The sequence below is a fragment of the Beta vulgaris genome, chromosome 5 (genome assembly GCF_026745355.1).
Source record: "Beta vulgaris subsp. vulgaris cultivar EL10 chromosome 5, EL10.2, whole genome shotgun sequence".
Lineage (NCBI taxonomy): Eukaryota > Viridiplantae > Streptophyta > Magnoliopsida > Caryophyllales > Amaranthaceae > Beta > Beta vulgaris.
The window spans coordinates 8,402,291-8,424,487 of record NC_079206.1 but is presented as its reverse complement, the minus strand read 5'-3'; the positions used below and the strand labels follow the sequence as shown (position 1 = coordinate 8,424,487).

Below are 22,197 nucleotides of genomic sequence, written 5' to 3'. Positions count from 1 at the left end.
AGTGTATTAGTTCAATGGATTAATATATCTATAATCGACGTAAAATAAGTTGATTATGGATTAGCTCAAGGTATCTATATGTGAATCGATAAGTGAAATCAAGATAACAATACTCCATTTAAGTTAATCGTTAACAAGTTATATTCAATTTGAAACTCACATATCTTAGCCAAACTAAAAAAAAATTACAATTGATATTAGATTAGATGAATGTATCAACGTAAGTCGATAAAGTAATTGAAACTCAAAATGTTTACTTAAATTGAAAAATGTTGTTATTTGAATGAGTGTATCAATGTAAGTCGATAAACTAGTTCAAGATAATAATAGTACTCTACTTAAGTTAATCATCTTTTTAAGTTGAATTCATTTCGGAACTGAAAGCATCTAATTGAGTTGCAACAAATGTAGAACAATGGAACTAGTAGATTGGTTCAATATAACAATACTCCATTTAAGTTAATCGTCTCTAAGTTAAATTCATATTGAAACTCAAAACATCTACTTTAACAGTACCCTAAGTTTAATTCAAGATAATAACAATGCTCTACTTAAGTTAATCATCTTTAAGTTGAAATCATTTTGGAACCGAAATAATCTAGTTCAGTTGCAACAAATGTAGAACAATGTAACTCATTAGATTGGTTTAATATAACAATACTCCATTTAAGTTAACCGTCTCTAAGTTAAATTCATATTGAACCTCGTAACATCCACTTTAACAGTATCCTAAGTTTAATTCAAGATAATAACAATACTTTACTTAAGGTAATCATCTTTAAGTTTAATTCATTTCAAAACTCAAACCATCTAATTGAATTGAAACAAGTAGTTAATTATTCGTACTATATCGTATTAAACCTTATTGCTTATTAGCAAGATCCTGATATGAGCGAAAATTTGTATATGTAGTATACTATAAAGTCTATTATTGACTTGTTATAACTTATACATTTAAGTGAATACAATTAAATTATTATATAGCTGAGTAATTATTACGTAAGATTAATATATCGATGTAAGTCGATAAGGTAATTGAAGAATCCAAAACACCATTTAGTTCATTTTCTCAACGTGGATTTCATTTCAAAATAATAAACATCTAATTGAACCGAAACAATTTCTTCTTTAGATAAGATAAATGTATTAATGTAAGCAGATAAGCTGGTTCAAGATAAAAATACTCAATTTAATTTATTTGTCTTTATGTGAAGTGTATTTCGAAATTAAAAAAAATCTTATTGAACTGAAGTAAGTCGTAATTCGCATAAGATCAATGTATCAATGTTAGTAATAAACTTATTCGAGATAACAATACTCCATTTAAAGTAATCATCATAAATCAATAATCATTTCAAAACTTTGAACATCTACTTGAATTGAAAGAAGTTATTTTTGGATTAAACAAATGTATGAACGAAACTCGAAAGACTGTTGTAAAATAACAATATGTCATTTAAGAAGCTAATAGTCTTTAAGTTATATTCAATCCGAAACTCAAAACATCTACTTGAATTGAAAGAAAATATTATTAGATCAGATCAACCATCAAATGTAGGTTAATATAATAAACTAACTAAACAAAAAATTAAGTTAATTGTCATAAAGGTAACTTAACTTTAGAATTTAAAATTACAGTTGAATTGAAAATAGTTGTTATTATAATAGATCAAATGTATTAATTTGATTTATAACAATAGTATGCAACAATATAAGTGATATTAATAAAGATAATTATAATAGTATTAGTAATAATAATAATAAAAAGTAGTAATGATAATAATAGTAGTAATGGTCTTAATATTATATAATAGAGATAATAATAATAATAATAATAATAATAATAATAATAATAATAATAATAATAATATACTAGGATAGTTTGTCTTCTTAAGGCAAAATCCAAAACCAACTAATGTGCAAAATCCAAACCGTTATATCATCACAATCAAAGGCACACAAAAAAACAAAACAAAGCACATGGATCATAGATATTATCCATTGGATACAAACCATAAAACAAGCTGAGCCATTAGATCGTCATTTAATCTCTCAAGTTCTTCACCATCTATCTCCTTCAAACCCATCTCTCACCCAAAACCCTACTAAAACTCCCCCTCTTTCCCTCTTTCTCTCGTTGCTCCTCCCTCCATCTTCGTTTCCGGCTCACTCCACCGAAATCCGACCACCACGACGCTGACCTTCATCGCTAGCACGCCTCCTTATGTCGCTGCTCTCTCTTTCTCCTACTCGCCGGAATCTTGGTTGTTTTTCTTTGATTTTGGGATCTAATTTGAGTGGTTTGATTCAAGATTTTATTATTTCTCATTTTTGTTTGTCCCACTTTTGGTAAAATAAATCATTTGTATCTGTTTAAGAGAAGAAAAGTTAGTTTTCCATAAGAGAGTGTAGGTAGGTTCGATTTCTAGGAATTTTTGCTTGTTTAGTTTGATTTTTTTTGTCCTTGTTTTGCTCTATATTATATAATAATCAGTAATTACTTTGGTCATTTTTTGCTCTATAATCTATAATCAACAAAAACCAAGCTTTGGGCAGCAACGAGACAAAGTGCACGAGAGATTGAGGACAAAGGAAGCAGCGCGACAGGTTGTGGTGGTCGATTACCGGCGGTGGTCGAAGGCAGGCGGCGATAGGTGCACCGATGGTGCGCCGAAAGTGCTCGGCAGTTGGGTTGGGTCACAGAAGAAGAGGAGATGAGTGGTAGGTTGGGTCCTTGAGCAGCAAGGTGTCTTTGGGCATCAATGGTTCAGAGAAATCTCCAAGAAGAGAGGAGATGAAAGAAGAAAACAGGGGAAAGGGGGCTGCCGTGGTTTTAGGCGGGAAAATACTTTTCATTCTCTTTGTTTTTTTTTTGCAAACTTTACACTAGTTTATCACTTCTTGTTGTTAATTTTATTAATCTTATTTCCTACCATGTAACTTATTAATAGTTGGTTTATTTAGAAGCTCAAAATAATTCAAAACTGAACTTACTTAACTAAATAATTATTAAACAAAAAATTAACGTTATTCATTACGTTATGTTCAAAGTTTTAAAATATTATAGTATGAGAAGAACTTAAGCAATCACAATGCACCTATAAATACGTGTCAAGTTATTGAGGTTGAGAGGGACGGTTGATAGCATACACTTATGGTTTTGTTACGAGGTAGTAGATAGAAATCGTCTTCATATAAATGTGTAATATCTCTTGTTCTTAGGAAGATCTTATCGAATTAAAGAAAAGGTTATGAAAGAAACAACATTATAATTGAAATAAATAAACTTATCTCCGAAATAAAGTTATATCTCATATTTGTAAAAGTTTGATGGATTTGAAAATATCAATGTACCACGAAATAAAGTTATATTGTCATAAATTTATATATTAATAATAAAAATATCATGATAAATTTACTTGTCAGAGTACTCTTACAAAATTATCATGACAAAATTTTGTAAATTGGAGACTATCATGAATTTGGGTAATATCTAAATTCAGTTGGGTACAGTTAAAAAATAGTTTAAAACAGTTTCAGTTTAAATCAGTTTCAGTTTAGTTCAGTTACAGTTTCAGTTCGAATCAGTTCAGTTAATTCAGTTAAATATTCAGTTCAGTTGATCGATCAACTTTTCAGTTTTTCACAGTTATTTTCAGTTACAGTTTGTTTCAGTTCAGTTGCAGTTCAGTTTTGTATTATTATTTACATTTCAGTTCAACATTTTTCAGTTGATTTCAGTTCCAGTTACTCTCAGTTCAGTTTAATTCAGTTTAAATTTCAGTTATTTTAGTTCAACCAGCAGTTCATTAACCAAACTGACAGCTCTAAATATGATGCCATATTATGAAGTACATATCATTCCTTCGTAAACTCTTGGAAAAAACATTTGTAAAAGATCTTAAATCCTCAACCCCTTACTTTAGCACTCGATATTCAAGCATCAACCGATTACTCTTCTTTTGCTTTGTCAAAATTAACTTTCTTTTAAGAAAAAAAAAAATGACTAACGGCAAGTCTAAGTGCATTCTATCTATGGCATAACGAAACAACGAAGACCGAACTCAACAATCTTTTATGCATTGGCAAAAAAATTCTTTTCAGCACTGTGCATTTTATACTGATTATTATTATCATTATTCGTTGCTGTTGGGGTCCTAAGTTACCACAAATATAGTTTGCATCCCAATAAATTCATATATTGACTTACAGATTTCATCGAAAGTAATGTAACACTTCCTAATTCCTATATAATCAAAGCAAAATGTAGCCTACTCTCATGGCTGCAAATCATAAATTTGGATGATACATATTGTTGATGCAGAAATGCAAACAAACGAATGACACTTTGTCCATATGGATCCAAAGTGCTATAAAGGTATGTCTTGGGGATTAATATCCCTTTATAATAGTAAGGATTACTAACTAATTTACGAATATTCCATTGATAAAATATTATCGATAATAGAAGAGCAATTGATTTAGATGTGAATCAACTGACCCTTGTTTATCCTGAGTGACTTCATCCTTTGTTGTTTTCATTTCTTACTCTTCATTTACTTCCTCTGTTTTTTTTTTTTTTTTCTTGCAATACTTTTTTTTTAATCAACTTCAATGCAAAATCTAGGTAGGAGAGATGTAGAAAGGAAAAAAAAAAAGAGAGGGCCCCATGTGATTGGAGAGAGATAGAGAGAAAGGAAAAGCAAAATTAGAAAGTGTTGCAAGTAATTAATTGTTTTCCTTTTCGGAAAGTGTTGCAAGTAAAAAAACGAGTATAACAATTCGAGTTCACTTTTATGTTTTTATGTGACTTATGTGTCACTTTTTTGTCATGACAATTCATTTTAAAGAAGGGTTAATTGGCTAGAACAGCACAACTTTGGACTCAAGTACAAGGAATAACACAACTTTAAACGGGTGCAAAGCATAGCACCAACTTAAACACGTGGTGCAGAAAATAGCATAAATGCACCGGAGCACGAAGATTCCACCGGAGCTAGGGAATCTCCATTATTTTGAGGGTTAATTGGAAAGGAACAATACAACCTTTGGCTCAAGTGCAAGGAACAACACAACCCTTATTTTAATAAACACACCATTCCTTAACCTCCACCACACTAAATCTACCCTACACCACACTACATCACCACCACCCTCTTCCCTAGCCCACAACACTGTAGCGCCACCACCGCCCTCAACACCATCATCTTCCTTCAGCACACCAAACACCACCTCCGATCCACTCCAACACTACCACACCAAACACCATCTCCACCACAGCCTCGCATTACTCCCATACCACAAGAGCAGACGCTCCGTACTAATTCACCACAAAACAGAAGAGTTCCAGAAAGTTTGAGCGACCATGGGCGACCTCGAAGCAGGCGCTCATCAAACCAACCTTTTTACAAACAACACGTGAAGTTGTCTTTGGTGAATCAACAGTAATTATTGAGCTACGAGAAACTGAATTCATCCTCCACAATTGTTGCACGTCAATTATTGATGATGATAGAAGTAAATCCAGCGATTTGATTTCGATATTGGCGCTGATGCAATTTGTTGATGATGTGAAGATCTTTGGTGCGTCTAACAGGGAAGGAAATCGCAAAATGAGGAAGTAGCACATCAACGAAGAAGAGTAAAGAGGAGATCAATTTTTTTTTGAGATTGAAGTTGAAAGTTGGCTAGAACAGTACAACCTTTAGCTCAAGTACAAGGAACAACATAACCTTAAACGGAGATTCCCTAGCTCTGGTGGAATCTCCGTGCTTCGGTGCCATTTATGCTATTTTCTGCACCACGTATTTAAGTTGGTGCTACGCTTTGCACCCGCTTAAGGTTGTGTTGTTCCTTGCACTTGAGCCAAAGGTTGTGCTATTCTAGCCAATTAACCCTTTAAAGAATGTAAAGCTCAACTTTTATATAAACAACTGTCACCTTTAAGCATGCGGCCTCCATCTTTCACTTATAAGTGCTCAAAGTTCATTTTTCTAAACAAACTTTTTTTGTGAAGGTTTACCTTGAACTTGTTGTTTTGAATAAATTGTTAATATATAAATCTTAATATATCTTTTATTCACACTTTTCCCAATTTAGTTAAACTATAATTAAGGTAAAATCTTAAAAATCTTTATAATTCAATATTTGTAATTCTTATTACATAATCTTGGCAAATCATGTATGAAGCATACACTTCATCAATTTCTTTTTGTTTTTCCTATTTTTTTTTTTACCAACACATGTTTTATATCATTCATTAATATCTTTAATTACATATTAGTAAAAGTTTTAGAAATTTGATATTCTTAATTTACTTATTAAGATGAAATAAACAAGAACTCATATGATCATGTACTAAGTCGTACAAAATTCCTAATTTTATGATTAAGTTTGTCTAGTACATCTCCAATAACATATAATAAAAAAGATTTGCTAATATATTTATAAATAACTTTTAACCGTGATCAAGTCTAGTCTAATCCTAACTACTACGTTCAATAAATGCCTGTTCTCTTCGGCATAAAACAATTGAATTGAACTGAATAGTGATATGTGAGAGTAAAAGTATTGTCAAGAGCTGAACTTATCTGAACTGAACTGAACTGAAAATAAGTTGGGGAGAACAAACCCTAAGATTTAAACATATGTAAAATCAAGATTGATCAAGTGGAATCAAATTTAATAATTTGACTGAAGTAAATTTATATAAAAAAACACGCCGTTAAATTAATAAACCAGGCCCACATCCAAAGAGAGAATGGAGGAAGAATGTTAGAGGATGTACTAAGGTGTAAGTACCGGAGTACTTAGGCTATGTTCAGTTCACCTTATTTTTGCTTATTTCAGATCTAATCAGATCAGATCAGATCAGATCAGAAAAAATAAGTTCAGATCAGATCAGATCAGAAAAAATAAGTTCAGATCAAATCAAATCAGACAGATCAGATCAGATTACCAGATCAGATCAGATCAGACCAGATCAGATCAGATCAGATCAGATCAGATCAGTTCAGATCATATCATGCTTATATTTAAAAATTTATTATTATTAAATATCTTTCACTACATATTAATAAAAATTATAATAATTGAATATTAATAAAGTACTCATTGAGACGAATCAAACAAGACCCCACATGACTATATTTTTTCTTATATATTAAGAAAAATCTAAAAGATTATCTCTAATTGTGAATGTGTCAAGATTCTAAGTGACAAAGATAAAAAAATACAAAGGGGTATTATTATTTACTAGTACATTTGTTCAAAAGAATTATTATTGTTGTTGTTGTGTACTTATTAATTATTAATATTGGTAATTATTATTAATCTTTTGTTACCATTATAAATGTCATTGTATTATTATATTAAGTTATTTTGTTGTTATTAAATAATAGAAAATTAAAAGCCACTGTTAAGAACATAAGATTGACGCAAAAATAAGAAATATATAAAATATGATATCTCAAATTCATGACAACGAAACTACTAATTTCGGATTACATTTCAAAATAAGCTAAGTGTGAATACAAATTATAAATTTAGATTCGGTATACCTCTTCTACCGAATTCCAAATCTCTCTAGCTATTTGAAGTTGCACGATATTTATTTATTTTTTGCTCAAGTCATAGTTGTTTGTATATCTTGTTCTATTTTATATGAAAAAAAAAGAGTTCAGTTTGCCGACTTCTCAAGTGTGAAACTTTTTTTTAAGGGAAAGTGTGAAACATTGTATAAGTGCTCTTATAAAATAATGACTTGAGTTATATAATTATTTTTAGTAATAATAATAATTATGATTATAATTATTATTGTTGTTCTTATAATAATGATAATAATAATAATTATTATTAATAATAAAAGTTGTATAAAAGTTGTAATAGAAATAAAATGATAATAATAGTAACACTATAAAGAAGATCTTATAATGTATTGCATAATAATGATTTACAAAGTAATAATATAATAGTAATAATATATTTTATAAAAGATAAGATCTTGTTGAAAAATAAGATCAGATCAGATCAGATCAGATCAGATCAGATCAGAAAAAATAAGTTCAGATCAGATCAGATCAGAAAAAATAAATTCAGATCAGATCAGATCAGATCAGATAAGTTCAGATCAGAAAATTTCAGGTGAACTGAACATAGCCTTAGTGTTCAGCTGTTCATTAGCAACGTGGGCGGTTTTTGCATTTTCGGTTTTTCAACAACAACAACATAACATTGCTCTGATTCTCTCTTTTATTTCGCATTCTTCAGCAGTTCCTGTAATTTCCTTCATCTCTTTCTCTAAATTTTACTTTTTATGTTTTGTATTGTATATTTATATTATGCTTTACTTTCCTAAATTTCTGTTTTTGCTATAATCAAACAACTAGTTATCGTTTTATTCTTTATTAGGGTCGAATACTCTCTTGTTTGTTCTTCAATTTTGATGCTTTTTTCTGTATTTTTCTTCTGAAAAAGTAGTTTAATGGGTTCTTGAATATGTGGTACAATCGTATTTAATCTTCTTAAAACTTTCCAAAAAAGAGATTTTTGTATTTGTAAGTGGGTTATTAAGAAGTAGGAATTATTTAAATGGGTTTCTGCTTTTTTCCTGTATTTGTTTTTCAAGTTTTAATTATATTAGGGTCACAAGTTGATCAGTATTTACCAAAATGCAGGACCTTTTTCCATTTTTGGGGGAGTTTATACTTTTGGCTGCCTTCTCTTTTGAAAAGTATGTTTTATGGATTGTTTTGAACTATCTTTTTGTTACATATTAATCTGGGCTTGTTCATATTGTTCTTGTTGTGGGAGGAAGCAGGGTGTTAATTGAATCTTTTGTAGTAAAATGGGTTCGTTTAGTTCATTGATCATGGTATTCTAGTTTCATGAGAAAGGAGTTTTGTGTTATGCTAGCTAATGCACTCCTAGGTTAATCGATCGTTCTGCCTTAACTCTGTAGGAATGTTATGACATTGTCAGATGACATAACCTCTATATTCTTTTAATTATTGGATTCATTTTCTTTTCTTTCCCTTTAAACCCGGGGCTCTTGAAAATTTTGGTGGCCTTGTGCTAATGATGATATTGGGCTTAGAAAATGAAAATTGAGAAGTTAATAGAATGCTTATTATGTAAGAGTAATATAATCCATGCCAGTTGCTAATTAAAAAATGAAGATTCAGCGGACTTTGTAAGAGGAGAAAGGCAAGCAATGACTTTTGCTTTCTTCTTTGTTTTTTAAGAAAAATTTGGGGCCTTCCATTTTGGACACCTCCTTCTGAGTGTCACTTTGAACATCCTATAAGATAGTTGATTTGAACTATCTTGCTATTTTCTAGAAGAGTATTATATTTATGTAAATGTGGATATCCAAATTGTTACTATGCATATGCATGTAATCAACCACATAGTCTGGCTTTGAGTTTAGTGAAAATTTGAAGTTAGAAATGCTTGAAAATTGAAATATTAGGAAAGAATGGTGGTAACGTACGGAATTATTGCTGCTGCTTTTTCATGTGTAACAGACTCATGTTTCATTTCTGTGAAGCCTGAGCATCTTAGACAGTTATTACATCTACCTAGATGAGTTAAGATCCTTCCTAATGGATTATAGGAGCTAGTGTTCTTAATGCTGTATATTATTGAAGCTTAGGCAAGTCCTCATAGATGCAAAACCTATAGGAATTATATTGTTTCTAGAAAAGCTGATTGGGGAGGGGGGTTGACAACTTTTTTTTTTCTTCTAATGAGCTGGAGGTTCAATTAAGTAATTAGTTTGATGGTTGAACTAAAGAAAATCCTCCTGTAAGTAAGGCTCCTTTAAAACCAAAGCTCCAGATTTTGACATCTGAAGTACTAATCCTGTTTGAGAAAGTATTTTGTACGTATGAGCTGTATGCTGGTTCTCAGTTTGAGCCTCAAGAACTCCTTGTCCAACCCTCAAGAGCTGTATGTGGGCCACAATCTTCTTATGAAGTTTATGTTAGCAAAAGGACATGCAAAGCTAACTCCATCATGCATTCATGCTTTTATAAGTTTGTTGTATGTTGATGACTGGTTTCTTGTGTAACTTACTGCTTTTTGTCTTTTGCTCAACCTAATATTCTTTTGCTCAACCTAATTAGTTGGCACATAAAATAACATGAGCTTAGATTTCTTTTTGATTTTCAGGATGGTTACCAGTAAAAAAGTTGCGCTATCTCCTAGAAATTTGAAACCAGATCAATTAGGTGGCGTCATATTTGGTTGCACGGATAGCACCATCAATGAATGTCTTGCTAAGCAGCTTTTTGGTGGGTCATTTTACTCCACCTTTATATTGAGGAATGAGGATGCTATACTAAAATACCAGACTTCTCATTCTGCATGAATTATCATTGTCTGTTTTTATAGTGGTCATGCATTACTGCCTGCCTTATGATTATTTTATCTCGGGGGTCCATTTTTCTCAAAAATGAAACTATAACGTCGTGAGCTGCCTGTGGTTCTTGAAGTAATCTATCGTTCGCATGTGTATCTCTGTGTCAATTTGGCATTTTTATATGTTTGCTGATCATATTTAAAGTTCATTAGCACTCCTTGTAGATTTATTTTTTTACCCCATAATTCTTCCTTATTTAACAGGTTTGCCTGGCCCGCACTTTGTGTATGTTAAGAATATTAATCCTGGTATGCCGTTGTTTCTGTTCAACTACACTAAAAGGCAACTTCATGGTATCTTTGAGGCTGCTAGTCCTGGTCAAATGAACATTGATCCATATGGTTGGACGAAAGATGGTTCGAAGAGAACACTATACCCTGCCCAGGTATTACAAGCTCACATGCAGTCTAATAGTCATTCTGTATACCGAGCCAGTAAGATGTGAATATGTGATATTGTCAGAGGATACTCTTTACATTTATTCTCTTTTTCTTGGATACTTTTTTTTTTACAAAACAGGTCCAAATCCATGTTCAAAAGAACTGTTGTCCTCTGATGGAGAATCAGTTTGCGCCAATCATTAAGGGGAACTATTATTCTCTCACCCACTTCCAATTTGAGCTAGACCATGCTCAAGTGGGCAAGTTGATCACTCTGTTATCAACTCAATTGGTTGCTCCATCTGCCACAATGCTCAGAGCTACAGGAAAGTGGCAGATAGCAAATCAGCATCCATCTGAACCAAGAGCTAAAAAAGAGGACAGAATTAAACTGCCTGCTGCATATGTTAATCCCACTACCTGCAGCGAGTCAGATGGATCCTTGATTCTCACAGGTCCCTCTTCATACCTTGATCGGATTCACCAGCCAATACAAAATGATATAGAAGCAATGGAAAAACATGAAGTGGGGCTGATATATGAGAAATTGCAAAGGTTGGCTGAAACTTGTGAACCCTTTGACTCCCATTCCACAAGGCAAGTACAGGGTCTTGAAACCAAGATGCATAATGAGGATGATTATTCACAAGGAGAAAATCTGGGTCAGCAGGAGAGTACCAATGAAAGCTTTTCATTGCCATCAGATTTGAACTCCGTCATAGCTGAGGTTATTTATTGAGTCTAATTTCTTGGCACTATAATTACAATATGTGTGATTAGTCTGCATAAGTTGATCTTGTTCTCTTATATTCAGCTACAAGAGCTGAGGGCCTTCAAGCAAGAATCTATTGAGACAATGGTTCAGTTGACGCAGATTCAAACGAAGCTGGTAGTCTGCACTTTTACTCCTCTTCTTTGCATTTTCTCTGTCCTTAAATGCCTTTTTCTCTTTAATACGTGGATGTCCTAGTTTTACCTAGTCCCCTCACCGTCCCCCTCCCTTGAATGATGAATCATGTTGTGGAACTTACAAGCTGCTAAGGGATACAGTGAGACACTTGTGGACTAATTTTAACAAACTAGGTTGCGATCTATGGTCCTGTATCCGTCCCTACTCCCTTGTGTTAGTTCAGCATTCGTGATAACCCTGTATCTTTCTGATGCGCTCAATGCTTGCCTAGCTTTACTAGAGTAATCTAAGTGGCTCACGTAAAACAAACACACTGAACCATGCATGTCTGGAGGAACTGAAAAATTGTGGCCGCTCACTCCTTGGGCTGTAGAATACTGGAGAAATTTCTCACTGGCTGTGGGACCCCTTATTATAGGCATTTTCAGCTGTGATCCAGTTTCAGCTTACTCGCTTGATGGATTATTGAAGTGACACTGTGACACAGCAAGAACTATCTTGTGAGAAGCTTGATAAGTGAAAACATTAGCAACAGGCTGAAGGTCCTCTTTTTTTCTTTTTTTTTGTCATTATCAGACATGGAGACGGTCTGGACTCTGGACAAACAATTCAATTGATAAGACCATTATCATTTCTGAGAAGTACTGGCCATAAGGGTACATGTACAACGAGGCCAGTTTTCATCTTTACGACCCCCTTTAAACATATTCCTGACAATTGACTTAGGAATAGAGTCTAGTAGTTCCTTATCATCAAAAACTTCCAAGAGGTTAGACCAACAAAAGTAGGATTACTTAAAAACATCCAACTATCCAAGAGTCCTTCAAGGGGGGTGATTCTATTACTGGTGAAACAATACTGTTGCCTCTCACTTCTAGCCAGAACAAGTATGATCAACAGAAAAGTGACTCAATGTCCACAAGTATGCAATCTAATGTAGATAGGGAAAAATCCTGGAAATTAAGAGAGTCCTGTAATCGAATCCTTAATAACTATGTGAAACTTCTTCCTCTCAAAAAAAATAAAATTGTCAAATACTTCTTCCTTCCCAAATTCATCTTCAGACATTCTCTTTTGAGGTGTACCAAAACCTTCTTCACACTTCCTTCATCTTCACACATACAAGAAAATGGACTTGGGGATGGTGAAAGAGAATTCTATTAGATAGCTAAAAGAACAAAAGTGTTGTACAAGGATCTCCCAATGGGGAAATGTGCGAAAAAAACATAAAAATTATAGTCCAAAATGGAGGGATCAAGTATAGATGGAGAGAATATATTAAAAAGTTGTTTGATGGTAGTCAGATGAGTGGTGAAGGAGACATCTCTATTAAGGAGCAGGAAGTAAACCTGGAGTATATGTGAAGATTTCAAATGATGGAGGTAGAAAAGGCATTGGAGAAAATGAAACCAAAAAAAGCAGCCAGATGGTATTCGCATCAAGGTTTGTAGACGCCTAAAATTGGTTGGTATTGATAGTTTAACTAACAGACTAAATTAACAAAATTCGGAAGACAAATTAGAGACAGAGAGACTAGCAGAAGAACACCTTGGTACTAATTTACAAAAACAAATGAGATGCCCATGACTGCTCAAATTATCATAGGATAATAAGTATGAGTTATGATATGAATTACATGATAGGGTGATAGAGTACCGGATGAGGGAATGTACCAGCATTTTGGAGAACGAATTTGGATTTACATAGGGACTGTCCATAAGGTCATACATCTTATGAGACCAATGATTGATTATTACAGGGCAAGGAAATATATTCTGCACATGCGTTTCATTAACTTAGAGAGGTATTATGATAAGGCTTTGAGAAACTTGATTTGGTGGGTAATGCCGAACAAGGGTATACCTTGTTAATATATTTCCTTACTCAAGGACATGTATTGGACTGAAAAAACAAATGTCACGACGTGTGAAAGAGTACAACAACAACAACAACAACTAAGCCTTATTCCCAAGGTGATTTGGGGTCGGCTAACATGAATCGTCAACTGGAATCGTGACCAGAGGAGATGGCATCGTCAAGAGTGATAAAAGTTTTATTTATTTTTTATTTTTATTTTTTTTGAAAACAAGGTTTACAACCAAAAAGTGTATAGAAGAGGTTTTCAGCAAAAGGTTTTAATACCAACACAATTGAGAAAAACAAATAAACGCAGTAATCAGACCCCTTCCTCCACATAGATATTGCCCCTCCACCCACTTCTATCCAACGTCATGCTCTCCTCAATCCCAAGTAACCTCATATCACTTTCAATTACCCTCAGCCAAGTCATCTTAGGTCTTCCCCTACCCTTTACAATTTGATTACTCCTCCACTCTTCAATTCTTCTCACCGGTGCTCTCCTGATCTCCTTTTCACATGACCAAACCATCTTAACCGATTCTCCCTCATCTTTTCTTCAATGGATGCAACTCCAACTTTTTCCCGGATCACTTCATTTCTTAATCGGTCCTTCCTTGTGTGGCCACACATCCACCGCAACATACGCATCTGCGCCACGGCCATCTTATGAACGTGGCATTGTTTCACCGCCCAACATTCTGTGCCATATAACAAAGCAGGCCTAATTGCAGTGCGGTAGAACTTTCCCTTCAATCTTTGGGGAATGCCGGAATCACAAAGGAACCCGGTGGCGCTTTTCCACTTTAACCAACCCGCGTTAATTCTATGCGCCACGTCTCCATCCAGTTCTCCATCCTTTTGGAGAATGGATCCTAGGTAACGAAAGACGTTCGATCCTTGAACCACTTTGCTATCCAAAGTGACCGCCCCCGCCTCGCTGCTTGTAACCCCACTGAACTTGCACTCCATATACTCTGTCTTAATTCTGCTCAATCTAAAACCACGGACTTCTAATGTATGCCTCCACAATTCCAACTTACTCTCAACACCTTCCTTTGTCTCATCAATCAACACAATATCATCCACAAACATCATACACCATGGTATATCATCTTGAACTGACCTCGTTAGTTCGTCCATGACTAGAGCAAAGAGAAAGGGACTAAGTGCAAAACCTTGATGCACTCCGATCGTAATAGGAAACTCTTCTGTCCTCCCCACCGTAGTCCGCACACTCGTAGTTGCCCCCTCATACATATCCTTGATGATATCTATATATTTCAGTGAAACACCTTTCCTTGCCAACGCCCACCAAAGTATTTCTCTTGGTACTCTATCATATGCCTTCTCCAAATCAATGAAAACCATATGTAGATCCTTCTAACAGAGGATTTTCCTATAACAATAGGATTAATCTTTTCCTTTTTGCGGCAGTGATGGATGAAATGATACGGGTTGTCCAGGTTGCGATATTGTGGTTTATGTTATTTGTGATGATATTGTATGGACGAGACTAGAGAGGTTATTGATGAATTAGAGTGATGATTGAAAGCATTAGAATTTAGAGGGTTAAGGCTATGGAACAAAAAGGAATACATAGAGTGTGAATCTAGTATTGAGATTTGAGACTTTGGGAGGGAGTCAATCAAGTATGTAGTAACATTGGATGGAAAGGTGTTGCCCATTAGTGAGTATTTTAAGTACCTTGAGTCCATCTTGTGGAAAAATGAAGATATTAACAAGATGTCATTCCTAGGATATAGTGAGGATGACTTAAGTGGAGGGTGGTAATAGTGATTTGTGCCCTTAGTATAAGTCTAAGGTTTAAAAGAAAATTTTGTAGGAACAGTTATTAGACCAGTGCTGTTGTATGAGTACAAGTGTTTTGACATTTAAGCATGGTCATATTAGGAAAATGGTGTTCGCAAAATACGCATGTTAAGATAGATATGCGGGAACACACTAAGAGATATAATTTGGAATATTGATATTCTAAAGAGCGTTGAAGTTGCAGATTTTGAGGATAAAAAAGAGAGGGAACCCACTACTATTGTTTGGGCATGTGATATTGCAGACTACATGATTCACTGGATAGGGTTGTGGAAAGCTGGGATACTGGAGATGTTAGAAAAAGCTAGGGGAGGCCTAAGATGACTTGGACATAGGGTGTTAGAACCTATATGAAATTATTAGGTTTGTAGGTGCATATAGCGCTTGACAGGAGGCGTATGAAGCAGAGGGTCTATGTGGGGGACCACTGGAGATAAATTCTTGATCCATACGGCCGATCCCATCCTATCGAGATTCAGGCTTCTTGTTGTTGTAGTCTTGACTACAGAGTGTGTAGTTATACGGCTATGTTATGTACCATGGTCATACTACCTATGCTCTAGGTTAAATCTGCTATGCAGTACACATTTCATATTTCTGATCTTATCCCTTCTTATTCGAGTGCTGCTGTTACTTTACTAGAAGGACGGAAGTGTACTATCTCATTGGAGAGTTTTCCCAAGTTGATTAGGACAACTAACATAGGAGATCACACTATGAACTTATGGGAATGGTATACAGTAAGCCTATATGACTTTGGGTGGATTGAGGGTTGCCTTCCCGTCATTTTTCTAGTAAATGTTCAAAGTTCTTAGGGAAGACTAAAGAGGGGTCATGAGGAAGCTTTTTAATTATGTCGCTTCCAGGACTGCTAGGAAGGTGTTTGTTCCTGGGAGGGGAATATGTGGGTCGTGATGAAGTTTTTGTTGCTTAAGGGTGCAAGAGTAACTAAAATCTTAATTGCTAATGTGCTTAAGTTTTAGTGCCTTTACACAATTTTGTAAACAATGGTGATGCAGAAAAGGTTATAAAAGGAAACAACATCACTCTATGTTTTTTGATTTTGGAATATGTCTTTCTTTTATATTGTCTCACTTCTAAAAGACCAAAGAGGGAACAGAGGTTTATTTTAGGAGGGAAAGAGAAGTAGTGCTACTTCTCATTTTGTTTTCTTAGTAAAGGCCAGATAATTTGAACATTTATTTATATGAACAGGGGATTTGGAGTATACTTTTTACCTGTAAAAGAGTACAACTGGATAATACTTTTACTACCTTTTCTTTTCTGTAAGAGTGTTTTCAGCTTCCTGTTCCAGTTCTTACATTCAATGCATGTTAATTTTGAGAGGATCATGAGGGAAAAAGAGGGCTACCCCCCTATTCCTCTAAGTTTCTTTCTTTTCCTTTTTAAACATTAAATTTTGTTGTCAGCTCTCAGAAGTAAAGCAGTTACAAGACCGTTGTACAAGGCTAGAGACCTTGTCTAACAAGTCAGAGACATATGCATCTGTAACAATGGAGTTTAACAGTGAACAGCACCTAGACCAAGATGGTTCGATATTTCTAGCAGGTGGTTTTGACGGGAAATCTTGGCTAGCATCACTTGAGTCGTACTCTCCACCAGAAGATATAATTAAATCTCTGAAACCAATGAGCTCTCTTCGTTCTACCTCTCTTGCAAAGTTGAAAGACGATCTTTATGTAATTGGTGGTGAAAATGGGGGTTTGTGGTTTGATACAGGTAATTGAGGTTTTTCATGTTTTCCTTCCTCCGCATTTTCCATGTAACTCTGTGTTAATATATTAGTTGTTTGGTTGAAGTTGAATCCTACGATCCTGTAAATAATGATTGGACATCACTTCCTTGTTTGAACGAGAAAAAGGGAGGCTTAGCTGCATCTACATTGCATGACAAAATATTTGCACTTGGTGGTGCGAATGGAATTCACTGCTTTTCTGATGTGGAGATGTTCGATGTAGATGTTGGACGATGGATACCTGCTAGATCAATGCTGCAGAAGGTGAACTTGCTATTAGTCCTTTTTTTGTCATTGTGAATTAGGATCTGTTTGATTGTATGTTAGTTTCATATAGGTCAGTGGTTTAGCTCTAAATTGTGAAATGCAATGACTTAGTTGGAACTTGAGCTGCTAGCTTTTCAATTGTGGTGAAACATATTCTTTCAGATGAAATGCCGAAGGTGTGAATGCTTCTTGTAAATCACTGTGTGCATATATGCTGCTGAGTGGGGGCGAAAGAGAGGAATTTCAATGGGTAAGGTTGACTAGTAGATTATGTTGCCTGCATGCCTGCCCATTTGCCAATTGCCACAAAATTCTTCATTTTGGGAGAGATTTTTTCAAACGAAGGACTTGTTCTATTCATTTGAATTCCCCTTGGCTGAACTTGCGGGCCCTTAGTACTTTGGTAGCCCATCTTTGAATTTTTTCTTAGCTGTGAATTTAGCTTGTAGTCATTATCTGAATGTATTTGAATTTATTAGCCCCATTCTCAATTTTGTGACCCTTACGCAACTTTTCTTTCCCTGAAATCTTATTTAAGGTGAGAAGAACAAGACCTAAGCAATGACTTTGATGTCATGCTAATGATTGGCAGTATAAAATGTGACAATATTTAGCTTCAATCATAATGCCTACTAAGTCGTTTTTCTATACAGCCATGAAACCTAATATTATTTGATTCTGTTGAATTTATGGAAATTATGTCAATGAATCTGGTGTAGAGATTTAACCTTGCAGCAGTGGAGTTTAATGGTGCCATTTATGCAGTCGGTGGCTATGATGGGAAAGAATATTTGAGGTGATGTACCTACCATGCTTCTTTGATCATCTCACATATGTGCACTTGCCACTTAGTCTCAAGCATATACTTGCAGCATCTATTATGTCCTTGCTTGGCAAACATAACTGATTCCTTTTTCCCTAATGATTATAAGCAGTGCAAAATGTACTTTCCATTTGCAATTTTTACTTGATGCTCTTTCTAGAGGAGTCGAAAAATATACTCATAGTCTTGGAATAGTAGTAATGCATAAGTGATAAGTCTGATAACAGGATTAAGAGTATGGGCAATATTTTGTGTGCATAATTGTAGTCAGTAATATAAACATCACATAGTGCTTTTAGAATGGCTCCTGCCCAAGGTGATATAAGGTGGATTCAATGCAGGATGCATCACTGTTGCAATAGCAGTGGTGTTGATTCAAAAAGCAACAAACTATTTTCAACACTTGATGACCCATTTTGATGATCCAAAGTTTAGAATAATGAATCTTTTGGTTCCGTTGGAAATGAGCAGTGAGTCTTGGCGAACATGGGAATCTTGGTCAACTTCCAAGTTGGTCAATATAATAAGTAAAACAAAGGAGAGAGTTCTCTTTTTGATGCTGTATTGTTTGAGTTTCCCGATACCAAAGGAGAGACAGTTTTCTGCTTCTATTTACTCAGGGACAAAAGTATCTCTAGAAACCTTCCTTTTTTTTTATATCTGCTAAAACCTGATTATCTCAAACCTTCTGATAAAATCTGAATTGTTAACTTTTCTAGATGGAAATGCTTGGAATTTAGGACTGGAAGGACTATACTTCATTGTGCAAAAGTTTAGTCGCTCCAAACGGGGGTAGAGAGGATAGCGTGCTGAGAGGTGCGCTTATTCTTCTTATGTGGAAGGGAGATAATGCTGCGAGCTCTCAGTTTCCCTAGAGTTTATTTGTATGACGGGTTTGATTTGGAGACAAGGGATATAAGATCCCCTCATTGGATTGGGGAAGATGAGGGTAAAGAATATGAGAGATCCTTTTTTCTTCTACCCACTTCAGTTAACTGAATCCTACTAGTTGGAAAGATTAGGAAGAAAATCTCCCCTGGCCCCACTCCTTTGCTTCTATAAACACATCAATATTTTGAATTTTCAGAAAATCTTGACTTGATGAATACAAATCGCGCTTTTCCCTCATTGAATATATTTGTTTATCTATTTATACACACCTTTACATTTGTTGTGAGTGGGAAAACTTGAAATTGTTCATTGAAATTGAAAATCCACAAAATCAAGGATCAAGATATTGGGGCTTCTGATGGGAAGACAAGGCTATTGTCTTGCTGTTGTGGATGTAATGAAGCAGACAGGGCGCATCAGATGTGGGTGATATAAAAAATAAATGAGATGGGGTGGAGCCACCCAGTAGAGAGGAGAGATTGCAGGAGTCCGACATGTGGGCAATGGTATTTGTGTGTATGGGGGGTGGGAGGGAGGTGTTAGATGTTTGGTGAAGGAGAGAGGTTGGGTGGGACTGTGAGAGAAATCTTACCGATCTAGCATCTAAAGGGGAGGGGAGGGGGATGATTGAATCTTTTATCTGACTAGGCCAAACTGGGGAAAATGAGGTATGGGGGGAGGCGAAGTAAAGTGAACTTAATAATGAAACAAGAAATGTGATAGTATTTCTATTTGGCCCATTTCTCATATACTGCATAATTTCTACTCATGTTTTCTTTTCCTTCCTACTCCCCTCATTTCGTAACAATTTGGAAATATGCATCGTACTTGCCACCCTTTTAACTTTCACCATCATTTCGTTTGGGTTTTTGCTCTGTTTAATTGATGCTGAATGCTTACATTATCAGTTCTGCTGAACGATTTGACCTAAGAGAGCATTCTTGGAGCAGACTCGAAAGCATGAATTCAAAGAGGGCCAGTCATTCTTTGGTTGTGCTGAACGAAAAACTGTAAGGAACATATTTCATTTTGTTTCTTATTTTATTATTTTATCAGGTTTCCTGACAAGCTACCTTTAAACATTTCTGTGAAAATACAATCTGCTGAATTTTCTGGGAAAATTTAGGTGTAGAACATATAATAATACACATAAAATGTTCTTTAATATTATGTATCGACATTTGAAGCAAAGCGGAGATAGTTTTACACCTGTTGTATGTTGAGCTTGTGGAGATAATGCAAACTGATAATACCATGATTGACTCTTGAGCTTTCTCTGTACCATAGAATCAGCTATAAATCTCTTGCAATCCAGTACTTTTTAGGATAGTCATAAGTAGCATCTTTTAGGATAGTAGCTCCAAACTGCACATTTGGTAGTGATCCATCAGAACTAGTCTGACTAGAAAATTGTGAGAACTGGGAAATCTAGAGTATGTTCAAGTTAAGAATTAGTTTCTAGAGATCAGAGTTGAGAAGATATATTAGCTCACCTGATAATTTGCAAAACTTAACTGGTTGGAATAGCTAGTAGTTAGGTTAAGGTGTCATAGTTCACACAAGATATTATGAGGTTGTATTATAGATAATTGTCATATGGCTCACTTATGGTGAGTGTTCATGGGGGTAAATAGTGTCAATAGGATATGTCATTGCTAACTGTGGGATGCCATGCCCATGCCTATGATGTAATTGAGTTTGCTACATGAAATGCTTAATGGAATTTTCTCACAGGTACGCTATTGGTGGCTTTGATGGAGGTACAATGGTGGCCACTGTTGAAGTATTTGATCCTCGACGTGGGACCTGGATGAGCGAGGCACCAATGAACGAGTCAAGGGGATATTTCGCAGCCGCAGGATTGAATGGTAGCATATATGCTATAGGAGGAATAGGAGAAGAGGGGAATACTTTGGAGAAGGTGCATTTTCTTCGTCCTTTGATAGTTGTATTCAACTATCTCTTGCTTTTGCTTTCTGTATACCACAGCTAAATTACCAAATTTCTTTATGTTTATGAAGATCTTTGATGTCTTTACTTTCGTCAATTGCGGTGGCAGGTCGAGCAATTCAAGGAAGGTCATGGTTGGCAACTGACAGACCTTAAAGCTATTGGGAAGAGGTGCTATCATTCAGCTATAGTCATGTAGCTTACACACTAATTTATAACTAAGAGTGTGGAGGGGCTTGATTTAGTAAGGGGACTGATAATATACAGGGCGTTAGATGGAGAACTAGTTAGCGATTTATGCTAATTCTTCGGTAACGCCTTTACTATAACTTCATGTATAGGAGAACTGGAGAAGTGAAGAGTCCAATTTTGTACTTGTTTATACAAGATTAGGGTAAGGGAATCTAGCATTGCTCACTGGTCTAAGTGTTGCCTTTTTAACACTGTTCTCAGCTAAGTTTTTGTAAAGTATAGTTGCATTGCATGTAATCTTTCATGGACACTTAAAACAGGTTTCTGTGAAATGAGGAAAAAGGCACTATATCAAAATACTTTGGTCATCTCAATCCTAACTTGTACTTTTTTTACGTAATACAATGGGTTTATTGGTATACCAAAGTCATCCAATAAATTTATAAGCCCAATTTTCCCTTTTGCTTCTTTATTTCTTTAACTTCCAAATCAGTATTCAAGTTTGATTGAAGTATAATTTGATATTATATAAAATCCTCAAGGAAACACATCAAGTAGATAAATGATGTTAAAAAGACTTTTTTTTGTCAGATTTTACTTTTGGAAGTTCGATATATACTGTTAGCATTTTCATATAGTACACGTTCTTTTTTTTTGTTACACTTGTTAACAGCGCACTTTCAAGTTTGAAGTGCACTCATTTCACAAACCTGTCGTTAACTAATGTCATAAATACCCTTCAAAAGAAAAAAATACTAAAGTCAAATTATGTTAAATTGCTCAAAAATATAGAGAGGAATTGAAATGAAATATTGCCAAAAATATATATATATAGGCAAATTGAAATGAAGAGTATTATAGAAAGTAGTTGGGATGATTTTTTTTTTGTTTATGGTTAAGAGAATAGGTAAGAAAAAG

General features: G+C 34.8%; 1 protein-coding gene across 4 annotated transcripts; it reads left to right on the top strand.

Annotated features, from left to right (window-relative positions):
• The first annotated feature begins 8,158 nt into the window (after window positions 1-8,158).
• Window positions 8,159-21,653, top strand: LOC104892570 (hypothetical protein). Of its 4 annotated transcripts, XM_010678537.1 has the most exons (12): window positions 8,165-8,276; window positions 8,676-8,731; window positions 10,171-10,292; window positions 10,624-10,805; window positions 10,940-11,527; window positions 11,615-11,689; window positions 16,831-17,140; window positions 17,221-17,420; window positions 18,143-18,219; window positions 20,046-20,147; window positions 20,872-21,058; window positions 21,197-21,653. In XM_010678537.1, the coding sequence occupies exons 3-12, from the start codon at window positions 10,172-10,174 to the stop codon at window positions 21,284-21,286; spliced, it is 1,932 nt and encodes a 643-aa protein (XP_010676839.1). In that variant the 5' UTR covers window positions 8,165-8,276; window positions 8,676-8,731; window position 10,171; the 3' UTR covers window positions 21,287-21,653. The 4 variants fall into 4 exon arrangements, with proteins under 4 accessions (XP_010676838.1, XP_010676839.1, XP_048500964.1 ...); XM_010678536.3 differs by lacking the exon at window positions 8,676-8,731 and having other exon boundaries at window positions 8,159-8,276; XM_048645006.2 differs by lacking the exon at window positions 8,676-8,731 and having other exon boundaries at window positions 8,212-8,276; window positions 10,152-10,292.
• The last annotated feature ends 544 nt before the right edge of the window (window positions 21,654-22,197 follow it).

Bases quoted from the DNA above. Each gene is read 5' to 3' on its own strand.
- LOC104892570 (XM_010678536.3), top strand. From the start codon at position 10,172: ATGGTTACCAGTAAAAAAGTTGCGCTATCTCCTAGAAATTTGAAACCA. The intron at 20,148-20,871 runs GTAAGGAACATA...ATTTTCTCACAG, and splicing joins GTTGTGCTGAACGAAAAACT to GTACGCTATTGGTGGCTTTG. The intron at 21,059-21,196 runs GTGCATTTTCTT...TTGCGGTGGCAG, and splicing joins AGGGGAATACTTTGGAGAAG to GTCGAGCAATTCAAGGAAGG.